This window comes from Pelophylax lessonae (assembly GCF_965119305.1).
Source record: "Pelophylax lessonae genome assembly, chromosome: 5".
Classification (NCBI taxonomy): Eukaryota; Metazoa; Chordata; class Amphibia; order Anura; family Ranidae; genus Pelophylax; species Pelophylax lessonae.
In genome coordinates this window covers 417,701,147-417,714,161 of record NC_138772.1, presented here as the reverse complement: position 1 = coordinate 417,714,161, position 13,015 = coordinate 417,701,147, and the positions used below count along the sequence as shown (strand labels likewise).

General features: G+C 44.5%; 1 protein-coding gene across 1 annotated transcript in view; it reads left to right on the top strand.

Annotated features, from left to right (window-relative positions):
• The window catches only part of PRKDC (protein kinase, DNA-activated, catalytic subunit), a 1,165,045-nt gene that overhangs the window by 21,299 nt on the left and 1,130,731 nt on the right, over window positions 1–13,015 (top strand). Inside the window, exons 2-3 of the mRNA XM_082258689.1 lie at window positions 3,154–3,230; window positions 3,379–3,471. Coding sequence (XP_082114815.1) covers window positions 3,154–3,230; window positions 3,379–3,471 — 170 coding nt within the window. The remainder of the gene's footprint in view (window positions 1–3,153; window positions 3,231–3,378; window positions 3,472–13,015) is intronic.

Genomic DNA, 13,015 nt, shown 5'->3' with positions numbered 1-13,015 from the left:
AATACTGCTAGAAGAAAAGCAAGGCACGTAGGCAGCAGCTACACATGTCACAGTGGATTGGACTGGAGTCAGTGGAGGACTATCCTGCACTGCAGTATGGTACTCACTGCAACTACTGCAGTCAGTGTAATACTGCTAGAAGAAAACCAAGGCAACAGCTACACAGTGGATTGGACTGTGTGTACTACCGCTGCAGTAGGGCACTCACTCATTGGGATAATTTTAAATCGCTACTGCAGTAGTGATTTAAAATTATTGCAGCAGTGAGTGGCGTTCTACAGCAGCAGTAGTCCACTGGCACTGACTCCAATCCATTTTGTGGTTGCGGTGCAATACTACAGTGTGAATTTTAGCTGGTTCAGGAGCGAGACGGAAATTGGGCCGCCGTGTCCCTAACAACCGATGAGTCATCAGCTGTCAGCGGGCTTCCCCGCTGACAGATGAATGTAAAAAAAATTGCCGGCAATCAAAATCAGAGAGAAAAACAGCCTGGGGTTCCCCCCAATACATACCAGGCCTTTTGGGTCTGGTATAGATTTTGAGGGGAACCCCACATCAAATTCCATCATTTGAGGGGAACCCCACATCAAAAAAAAAAAAAAAAAAAATGGTGCGCGGCCTCCCAAAATGCATACCAGACACTTATCCAAGCATACGGCCCGGCAGGTCAGGAAAGGGAGGAGACGAGCGAGCCCCCCTTTTGAACCATACCAGGCCACATGCCCTCAACAAAGCTCCTTGTCCCCATGTTGTGGGGGTCTGTGGCAGGGGGCTTTTTGGAATCTGGAAGCCCCCATTAACAGGTTTATTATTTATTTATTTTTTTTTTTTGAGTTGGCATGGCAGTCATGATTTGATGATGAATAAAATAATTGTCTGTTTTTATTTTTTTGACATTTTTTTTAGTGAATGAGTAGGGGTGCAATGTACCCCATATTCATTCACATGGGGTGGGCAGGATCTGAGGGCTTCCAGATTCCGATAAGCCCCCTGTCTGCAGACCCCCACAACCAGAAACCCAAAGGGCCTGGTATGGATTAGGGGGGACCCTATGCCATTTTTTTGGCATATGCCCTCAACAACCAGCTATTGTAGGCATTTGTGGTATGGTTTTAACAAGTAAAACGTGCTTGTCAACCGCGCTGCAAACCCGCATAATGCTCATTAAATGCTTATTAGCCACACCTATTAACGCACATTAACGCGATAGGTGCTTTTTATAAGCGTCAGTATTTTGAGCAAGTGTGAACGAGCCCTTATACACATTGGTATATAACATAAGACATTGCAGGAGTATGGAGGTAAGTCTGACTTGTACTTTTGCACCTACTATAGTGAATGGGTTCTGCTGAGTCAGCTTCGATGGATTATGTAAAACAAGTTCAAAAAGAATGTGTAGGGGTACCTGTATCCTCAAGACCAGGGGCGTACAAACAGGGGTTGCGATAGTAACCCATCCCCATGCTCCAGGGGGCCTTGTACACCTGGATACGAGGCGAGGTGCGTGTAGAGGAACCATCTTAAATCTCAAGAGACTCAACAAGTTTCTAGAAGTGCAGTGGTTGTCTGCTTCCAGCAGATAGATTTTCTAGATATCAAAAATGCTTATTTGCATATCCCAATCTTCCAACCTCACCATCAGTTCCTGCCAAATTGCTCCCAGAGTATTTGCCAAGGTGCTAGCTCCTGTCTATGCGCTCAGGGTATTCCTGTTATAGGTTACCTGGACAACTTACTTCGGAGGGAACAGTCCACTTAGCTTCTAGTGTTCAAAGTCAATTAAACAGTGGAGACCCTGGAGAGATTTGGATGGGTGCTACATTTTCAAAATCATCCTTAGTCCCAACCAGGGGCATACATACAGGGGTTTGAAGTGGTTGCCATTGCGACTCTGCTCCAGCAGGGTCCCTGTGTGCTCCCCTGTATGCCTGGTTAGGAGGGTGGCAGCATGTAGAAGAAACTATCTCTCCATGTAGCCGCTGAATGCCCGCTTCTCCTCTCCCTCTTGTAGACATTCAGCAGCTGCATATAAATGGAGGGCATCGGTTGCTCTACATGCTGCCCCCCCCACCTCCCTCTCCTGCCCTGCCCAGCACCCTGTGTGCTCTCCTGGCTGCCCTGCAACGCTGCCAGGTTTCACCCTGCCGTGGGAGTTACTATCGGGATGGAGATCAGGGAAGGAGCTGCTAAATGTGTCATGTACTGGCCCCTTCTGTGTCCTAATGAATGAAGTCAGTGATTGTTAACAATCACTGACTCCTTTTTTTTTCTCCATTTATAGCTGAGGCATAGTAAACCTGGATTTACTATTCTTTAGTTTATGAATGAATGGAAAGCTCTGTGCAAAGCTATTCCTGTTCATTCTGTGCTGCTGAGGCTGCAGAGTTGGAGGGCTGTGTCCTGAATCTTCTTTCTCTGTCTCAAAGGTAAAACATCAGAGGTCTGTTTAGATCCCTGATATTTCAACAAATCCCCCCCAACGGGGGGGGCCTACAATTAAAAAAAAAAAAAAAAAAAAGTAATAATGGAAAAAAAAACAACTGACATCAGTGGCGGAACTATCAGGGTCGCAGAGGTTGCACTTGCGACTGGGCCCTGGCATTCCGTCACTGTGGGGAGATTCCAAGATGGCAGAAAAGGGGCCGCTGCAGAACTGTATTAAAGGGTCCCACGTTTTTGAGTAAAGGGCCCCTGACAGGAGCCATGGAGGCCTTCATTGTTTCTTGCACTGGGGCCCTTCAGGTTCTAGTTACGCCTCTGCCATAGACACAGTATACAATCTGGGCAAAATCTGTCTGGTCATTTGAGCATCCGCTCATCTATTGGTATCCGCAATCTTGGATGACATATTTGAAAAGAGAGTGGAGTTGGAACATGTTGGATTTTTCATTTTTTTTGCTCGTCTATTTTCTATGAGATACACCGGCACTGGGGTAGTTGACCTCCTCCATACCCATGAGCGTGTAAGGTCTAGTGATCCGAGTATGCATGTCTATGGAAAGATATTTAATAAGAAAAATGTTTTGGTTTTCTGATCATGACTGCATATTTGTACACTTTTTAATATCGATTTAGGTACTAAGTGATTTTATCTTTATAACGCTTTAGACTTTAAAACAATAGTAACATTTTGGCATGTTTACTTTTTTCTAGATTTCAATACTTCATTGATCTTCTCTAAAGAGTTTGGCTTGATTTTGTTTGTGCGCAAATCCCTCAGTGTTGAAGAGGTAAGTTAGTTACACACATATTTTTTTTTTTTCTCAAACATACAGTTTGCTTTTGTGCCATAGTTTTTAACCTTTTTTTTTTTTTTTTTTTTTTGGTGGCCCGTACGGGGATCGATAGTTTTTAATCTTTTATGTATTTTACTTTCAGTTTAGAGATTGTCGGGAAGAAGCACTGAAGTTCTTGTGTGCGTTTCTGGAGAAAATAGGTCAGAATGTCCAGCCATATGCTGTGGACATTAAGGTAAGGAGTAAAAAAAATAACCAAAATTCTTGTTAAATAAACCTGGTAGTAAAAAGCTCCTTGGAGTGTGAGTACTCGAGTGTCAGTTATAGTATTTTTTGATATAGAATTTTGGATAAATAATTGTGGAATTTTATTCAGGATAGTTAGAGCATAGTGTTACCTGGTGAAATCTGAGATGCAGTCTTTAAATATAAATAACACATTTTGATATCAGAAGATGTTCATACAGATCAAACTTGCTGAAAATTTCCTTTTATTATTAGTCATTATAGAGTTTCATATTTATGCTGTATACAGCACCACCAGAGATATTTTATGCAGGTTAGATAACGCTGGGTTCGCTTCTGTCTTTCTAAGCTGGGGTGGGATTCATAAACCTGATTATCACATCACACATGCCACATGTCCACTTACAATATCACTTTATATTATCAGTCATCATGCATCCCCCAATGTGCTCTATGGTTCCATCCACCAACTGCTACATCACTAGCATGTCCCGCAGCTCTATCTCTAATGGGGACACAGACTACAATAAATCAAGTTTTCTAATCGCGTGGAAAATGGTTTCGAATGTCTTTTGGATTTTTGTGCTCCTTTGGGGAAATTTCCTCATTCGTATACAGACGATATTTTAAACTGGATAGATATCCTAAACTTTTCACACTTCACAAATCTAAAAAAAAAAATGTTTTGGCTTGAGTAAAGCTTTAATTATTTTAGCTGGCAGAAGTGCTTGCTCCACTTCTTCTATCATCTGAGTTTGCTGTGACCCTACTGAGCATTCTGTAGTTAGAAGATGGGAGCACTGTATTTCCCATCAGGAGTGCCATAGATTAACTAGCACTTTAATTGGAAGGAAAATTAAACCCTAACTAAGCTTAAATTTACTTCCACCCCCATTCCAAGCCTTTTCTATCTATCCTATAAAAGGAAGCATGTGCATAATTACCTATGCTGAAGTCGCTCATGTCTGGTCACATGACTGGCTTCAGTGTAGAGGAGAGACAGCCGACAATGGATGCCCCATAGTAAGCCTTTTGGTGACGTCATCCCCCAAGCTCTGCAGCCGTTGTTGGCGATCTCTCCTTCACACTGACAGCCGGGGCTGGACAGATCATGTGACTGGACCGGAGCGACTTTAGAATAGGTAACCTTATGCATCTTTCCTTTTACAGGGTAGATAGCATACCCTTAGAATGGGGGTGGGTTTAGATTTAAGTGCAGTTAGGGTTTGACATGAGTCCACTTTAAGGCCTCATTCACACTGGACGTTATCAAAATGCCAGTAGAAAGCTGTAGCTGTAGAAGCAGTTTTTAAGCATTTTTGTAGTAGCGTTCTTTAGCGTTTTTTTTTAGCTGTAGCCTTTTTTAGCTTTTTTAAGCAAAACTATACTCCCACAAAAGCTTATAGCTCAAAAACGTTGATAAATGCTGAATAGCTTTGCTTTACAGCGTGTTTAAGCTTTTATCAAAGTTAGAGCATTTTTATGTTTTTTTTCTCATAGATTTTTTATAATTATTTCTCTAGCGCTCATTGACAGACGTAGTCCTCGGTGATACACCACCTTCGGGTTATGTTGCCTCCACAGGAGCAGGACTAGACAGGAAATTAAAAAGCTCTGGCCACACCCCAGGGGCAGTCCCAGAGGGTATATCCTCTCTCTCTCTGCCTCAGCAAATCAGTTATTTTCTGTCTAGTTAGGAGTAAGGACCTAGATACCTTGCTGGGATCTTAGGTCCTGGCAAGAATTTTTTTTTAGACAGCTTTTTTTCTCCAGTGTTCCTGTGAGATCTTCAAGCAAGAAAGCTGAACTGGGCGACGGGCTGGATGTTGAGATCCGGTGGTCACCCCAGTTCAGCCTACGAGCGCGTGCAGGCCATAGCTCCGCGCTGGGTCGGCCGCGACAAAGTCCCATTAAAGGACTGTCCACGCGAGTTAAACGTCTCGCTGAAACGCCAAAGACCATGAGTCACGGCGTCCGTATCGGTCGACAGCCCTCCCGCCCCGGTGGAGAGGGGTACTGTCAGGAGTTGGTGCCCGCCTGGTTCCGGTATGGTGAGTAGTATGTTCCCCCTTTCCCCCCGACGGGTTTTGTGGTGAACGCGGGCCCCTCTCTGTATGGTAAGATAGAGTCCCTTTCTATCCTACAACATGACACAGATCCTCCTACTTTGAGTGTGATGTGTACAAAAGCCAGGAGGCTTGGTTTGGGAGCTAACAGTCTAATTGTATACATGTTTTAAAGATGTAATCTGTGGCATTCTGGGAATCTTATGGGTTAAGAATAAGCTACCTACCAGTCAGAAGCCACGGACATGTAGACTGCCTTCCTAATCAGATCTCCAGCTATTAGCAGGCCTCCCGAACGGCCATGCGGTCCGCCAGGGCCGGTACCGCCAACCACGCCATATCCCCATGCAGAGAGAGTGTTGTGTGCCCTGCAGCACACCGCTATTCAGTACGGGCCGCCGCCATTTTTTTTGCTGGATCGCACGAGCCGCCATTTTGGCGTAGCCTCGTGTCTCCAGCATGGGGGCGGCCATGTTTGAGGTGATCCAAACACCTCGTGGAGCTTGGGGGAGGCGCCGGAAGGCGTACAGAGGGGCGGAGCCGCCTCCTTTCTTCCTGGGCAGCCAGCCAAAAGACTTCCTGTTTGTCAAGACAGCGCTGTAACCTGTTGCAGTTAAACTCTGAGCATCAAGTGGTGAGCCTGGGGGTCTATCTCTCTCTCTCTCGATCGATAGGGATCCCTAGCAGGTAACACTAAGGGGCTTTTGTGGCGCTGGGGGTCGAAAAAAAAAAAAAAAAAAAAAGTTTTATTTTTGAATTATATTATCCAGGAAGTAACTGGAATTATCATGGACCCTGCCACACATATTCCCCCACCTGTTTCCCTCGAGGGGGCCACGGGACCCGCCGGTGCACAGAGTATAGAGTCATTTACAGCAATTTTGGAGTCTATGGTGGCTCGGGTGGAGGCGGCCTGTCAGGGACGGGGGTCAAGGAAGCGACCCCGCCTACCCCTTTACCATCTGACACCTCTGACTCAGATTCAGAGGTGGTCACGGCAGTTGCAGGTTCCTCTGCAAGGGCTGTTATCCCAGGTAAAGCCCCCTCAGACAGTGAGGAGGACGCTTCTTCTCCTGCTATTATTCAGGAAGAAGCATTGGTGGACGCACTAGTTGTGGCAGTGCAGGAAACCTTAAAACTTGAGGCTTTACCGGCAGAGGCAACTGAAACAGAGATTCCTTTTGGTACTAATAAGCCCATCAAGACGATGAAGGCTTTTCCTGTACCTAAATGTTTCGGTAATCAGATTAAAGGAGAATGGGAGCATTCTAAACGTACCTTTACTATTTCCAAGCGTATTGCTAGACGCTATCCGTTTGAGGAATCCATCATTAAGAAATGGACGGTACCACCAGTCGTGGATCCGCCTATTTCCAGGCTGAATAAAGCCACGGTTATTCCAGTGGAGGACACTTCGTCCTTTAAGGATCCGGTGGATCGAAAGATGGAAGCAGAGTCCCGCACCATCTTCTCTCTGATAGGGTCAGCCTTTAGACCAGTAATTGTTATTGGTCTAGTTTCCCAGACACTTACGGAATGGGCGAAAATGGTACGCCAAGATCTTAGGGGAAAAGATATTCCCCAGGAGACATCTGATTTGATGGAACAGATTATACAAGGGCTACAGTTTATCTGTGACGCAGCCTTGGACACTACTCCCTTATTAGGGCATGCATCTAAGACAGCGGTGATCCTCAGACGTGTGCTGTGGTTAAAATGCTGGTCAGCTGACCTAGGTTCCAAGAAGACCTTGACAAATCTCCCCTTTCAGGGGAATCGTCTATTTGGGGCCAACCTAGATGAAATCATTAAGGATGCCACTGGGGGCAAGAGCACTTTTTTGCCACAGGCTGCTAAAGCTAAGGGACCTCGCAACAAGCGAGGACCTTTCTTTACCGCCCATAAAGGGCGCCCGGCTGGTACTAGCGGGAAAGGCAAGACTCCTCCAGGAGGGTTCAAGAAGGGCTGGTCGGACAAGCAAAGGACCAACCCAGCCAAACCCGAAGCAAAGGAGTACACAGCCTGAAGGTGCGCCCCCACCCGGTTTCAGGGTGGGGGGACGTTTTCACCGGTATTCAGGACATTAGATCGAGCATCAACCACTACTACCGGTGCGATTCTTCCCTTCCAACATTTAAGTACTACAGGAAGCGGTAGTTACCGTTCCCTGAATAGATCTTTTCCTTTACCTTTTCCTAAGATTAGTCCCGATACCTCACAGGAATCGGATCTGGTTGACCAGATAGGCCAAGTAGCCTCTAGTCGGGTGACTTCGGTCCCTGAGGTTCAACCAGAAAAGATCACCTTTCCTGATAACTATCAGGTATCTGATAAATGTGTGGGAACAGAAAACGACCAGACTTTCTCGGATGGTCGGGGCCAGATACCTCTAGGGACGCCTGGTTCAGATCCAATCAGCGCCCGTGGTCCTAGAAATTCTAGGCTGGCCTCCTCAAGCCGGCCTGGCCGACTTGGACATGTTAGTCGTAGACGTTCCGTGGGAACTTCGTCTCAGGGAGTGTCTGTGGTCTCAAGGACCAATTTACCATCATGCTTTACAGTCGCTGGGTTTAATGGCCTGGCCATTGAGACCCAAGTACTGAAGGACAGGGGTTTGTCAGCTTCAGTCATTCCTACCCTTATTAAAGCAAGGAAAGCGACTTCCAGCAAAGTCTATTATCACACATGGAAAACTTATATTGCGTGGTGCGAATCTTTAGGATTTCCTCCACGTACCTATTCGGTGTCTCGAATATTGGCCTTTTTGCAACAAGGGGTTGAGCAGAAGCTAGCCTTGAGCACCATCAAGGGTCAAGTTTCAGCATTAGCAATCTTCTTTCAGAAGCCTTTAGCTACCAAATCCTTGGTGCGGAATTTCATCCAGGGGGTGCGGCACCTGGCTCCTCCAGTCCGCGCGCCCTTACCGCCTTGGGATCTTAATTTGGTTTTGTCGGTTCTACAGAAACCTCCCTTTGAAAACATCAGGGAGATTCCCTTGCTTACTTTATCCCAGAAAGTGGCCTTCTTGGTGGCTATTACTTCTGCTCGCAGGGTGTCAGAACTGGCTGCATTATCATGCCAGTCCCCATACCTAGTGATTCATAGGGATAAGGTAGTACTTCATCCTAAGCCATCTTTTCTTCCCAAGGTGGTTTCAGATTTTCATCTGAATGAAGATATTGTACTACCTTCCTTGTGTCCTCAGCCCAAGCATCATCGGGAACATGCGTTGCATTCCTTAGATGTGGTTCGGGCAATCAGGGTATACCTGAAAGCTACGGAATCATTCCGTAAGACGGATTCACTTTTTGTGATCACGGATGGCCCCAGAAAGGGTTTGCCTGCATCTGCTGCGACCATTGCCAAATGGATTAGACAAACGGTGGTACAGGCTTATTCTATTAAGGGTCAGAGTCCTCCGTTCCCTGTTAGGGCGCACTCCACTCGAGCGCTCAGTACTTCCTGGGCCTTTCGCCATCAGGCGTCAGTGGTCCAGGTATGTAAGGCGGCCACCTGGTCGTCAGTACATACCTTTACAAGATTCTATAAAATTGATGTGACGGCATCGGCGGATGCCTCATTTGGCCGCAAGGTTTTGCAGGCCGCAATTTGAGGAGACCGGTGGTCTACCTCGAGGGTTTTTTTCTGTTTGAAAAAAAAAAAAAAAAATTGTTTTCTCTTTTTTTGTTGAGTCTCATCATTAAGGATGAGCATTGTAAACTTCTAGTTGGCATCGGTTGGGCCTTCTAGATTGGGATTTGATTTCCATTTTCCCACCCCTCAGTTGTGATACTGCTCTGGGACGTCCCGAAGGTGGTGTATCACCGAGGACTACGTCTGTCAATGAGCGCTAGAGAAAAATGGATTTTTGTAAAATCTTACCGTAAAATCCTTTTCTCTTAGCTCATTGACAGACGTAGTCCCCGCCCCTCTGTTTTTTTGAGTTGGGTTAAAATCTCTAAAGACTGCTTTTTCACATAACTGATTTGCTGAGGCAGAGAGAGAGAGGATATACCCTCTGGGACTGCCCCTGGGGTGTGGCAAGAGCTTTTTAATTTCCTGTCTAGTCCTGCTCCTGTGGAGGCAACATAACCCGAAGGTGGTGTATCACCGAGGACTACGTCTGTCAATGAGCTAAGAGAAAAGGATTTTACGGTAAGATTTTACAAAAATCCATTTTTTTTGGATTACACGTTTTTTATAATTTATTTTTTGGGTTACACGCATCTTTGTCACTAGATTTACACTGTTTCAGCGCTGTGTTATTGGTGTATTTATATTAGGTGAAGGCTATTATGCAGATTTTAATATATGTAGGAATGTGACATTTATAATGTTGTTTTCTTTTCTGTAGTTTATTTATTGTACTATAAGAGCCTGTTCACACTGGGGCGACCTGTCAGGCGACCTGGTCGCCTGACAGGTCGCCGTAGGTCACCTTCCATAGAGAAACTGTGGACCCGTTCTAATAGGAGCGACACAAGTCGCTCCGACTTAGAAAAAGGGTCCAGGGCTTCTTTGGGGCAACCCGGAGCGACCTGCATAGACTTCAATGATATGAAGTCCGTGCCGGCCGCTCCAAGGTCGCGGTGCGAGCAGCGCACCGCGACTTCACAGGTCGCCCCGGGAAGTAGCATCGCCCCAGTGTGAAAGGGGTCTAAATGCTCACGTTTTCTTTTAGAACTAGAACATCTATATAGGGTAAACAGACATGTACATATGACCACAAAGGCAAAAATTAGAAAGAAAGGGAAACTGAGAGGCAGGGGGACTTTAAAGGTACGGTAAAGTAAAGATATCAGATAATAAAAACATGAAAATTTATTAAATCAAGTTCATAAAAAAGAGAAGTACAGATACATATAATAGTACATTAAAATCAAGTATAACTTGAAAAACAGACTCTCATGCTACCACTATGAACATAATGTGTAGATTATGCCCAACATGTTTCGCGGTATGTCATCCGCTTCTTCAGTGGTCTTATCCTGACAGAGTTTGTTTCACAATTATAAAGAACTTGTGTTCATATCTATTAAGAAGAAATGTAATCATAAATACAATAATATACATAAAGCAAGAGAAGTTCAGCGGCCAAGGAGAAAGAAATCTCCGGCCAAATATTATTGTATATTCGATACATACATAGCCTAAAGACGATCCTGGTATCCACAGTTTTCCCAAATGGCCAGATTGGTCCCAGAGGTGAAATGGGGAGATGAGCCCCCCTGATATAGCGAAGACGGATATCCTAAAACGCCTCTAGGGCGAGTATGGGAGTCCTAGATAAATATGTATAGAGATAAATGGTTGAAAGAAATGCATTGATATAAGATATAATAAAGGCTATATGATCACGCGAAACTGCGTGTCATAATTGGTATTAAATAAGAATTCCATCTTATAACATTGGTTATTATGTATATAAGGATATGATAAAAGGTATATATAACTGTTGGGTGTAAACATCAAAAAATAAAGACTAATAGATAACTCGCCAAAGGGAGGTTCACTTAAAAATATGAAAGTGTAGGCCTGGAGGCTGGATGGGTAAATGGAGGTAAATAGAAAACTGAGTTTTTGTATTACCAACGCCTAGAGAACGGGGACATGACCCGCCAGTAAAAAGGATATCGTAAACGGGAACCATAAATAAATAAAAAAAAAAAAAAGGGAAGATTAAGCATGATTGCGTGCTGGTTGCGGCATAAGGTGTATATATGTAATAGCATATATAGATGTATGAGTATATTGTGCTTACCAATGTAAAGAGCAATTTTGGGGTCCAGATAGAAAGGTAAATGAAGGCTGCACTCCAGAGAGGAATGTCCCCCCACCAATCAAAGAGAAAGGGGGGGTGTGGAGGCTGTTAAATCAGGGCCGGCCTTAGGTGTTCAGGCGCCCTGTGCGAGCTAATCCTGTGGCGCCCCCACCCATCTTCACCCCTCGCCCCCTGGTCACCTAAATATATAAGTTTTATTACAGAGTATATCCAATATTCACTTTGGGGATTCACTCTAATTAATCCTCCTCAAAAAGCCAGGGACTTTATGAGGTGCATGTGAAACAGGCCAAAATAAATAAATAATGCAGCGCCAAAGTGCAAAAAATGACTACAGTGTACAAACGGTGATGGAATAAAAATATGAACTCACATAAAAAAATTCCTCAATACCGTGACTGTAAACTAATGAGTATACAATGATATCACACCTCAAATAAATAGTGCAACAAAAATGTGCATCAAAATACAGTGCATTAGATGTGTACCACAAATATTAAAGAAATCTCAATACACAAATATATCATATAATGTGCTAAAAAAACTGGGTGCTCCAAACAAAAAGTCCACAATAAACTTTTTCTTCTTCCACATGTGAAACGGGCACCTCCATCCCTATTCTAGACAATGAAGGGGAGGATATAAGGGACTTAATACAAGACAAATAACAAAGGAGTAAAATACAATAAAATAATTAATAAAAATATGTTTATTACAACATAATTGCATTGGTAATGGCAATTACATACATGCATGCATACATACATACATTACAAGCATACATTACATTACATACATGTATACATTACATACATTACATGCATACATTACATGCATGTATACATTACATGCGTGCATGCATACATTACATACAAGCATACATTACATTACATACATGCATACATTACATGTATACATTACATACATGTATGTAACTGCCATTACCAATGCAATTAGTAAACCTATTTTAATGTATTATTTTATTGTATTTTTTTTTTCTTTTTTTTCCCTTATAGTCCCTTATATCCTCCCCTTCATTATCAACACAAAATAAAAAGTATTTAGCCTAATTCCTCTTAAAAACTGGACAGGGCTCAGTGACAATTACCTTTCTGTCACTTCTGTGGACGGTGGCTCTCTTTGCATTTAAAAATGGCGCCTCCCGGCGCTTAGACGCCACTGCGCATGCGCCGTCTGCCCGAGAATAGCCGAGCGTGTTCGGGTTTTCCCGAGCAGCGGCGCCTGCGCAGTGTGCCTTTCGGGAGCCGTCAGCAGCCATTTTTTTTTCAGTTGGCGATGCCTTCACCCAGTCCCAGGGCAGGGGGACCTGGCAACGCCTGCTGGTGTGATTCGTTTGGATCGGACTCCACTGATGTGACTCATGTAACTAATTGCGACTCAGTCTGCGAGCTGTGATGGCCGCACGGCGCCCCTATTGCCCATGGCGCCCCGTGCGGCCGCACAGCTCGCACACCCCAAAGGCCGGCCCTGTGTTAAATACAAAAATAGGGGGGTAATCAAACACAGGTGTAAGTCTTTTGAGTGTGTTCACACACCACGGGCTAAAAAAAAAAAAAAAAAAAGGAAAGTTTGGGAAGTCCTGCCCTAACAGACTGAAGTAAGGCGGGGCGTAGTCTCTGCTCTCTGCACATCTATCGGGACGGATGGATTACAGTGAAGTGTAT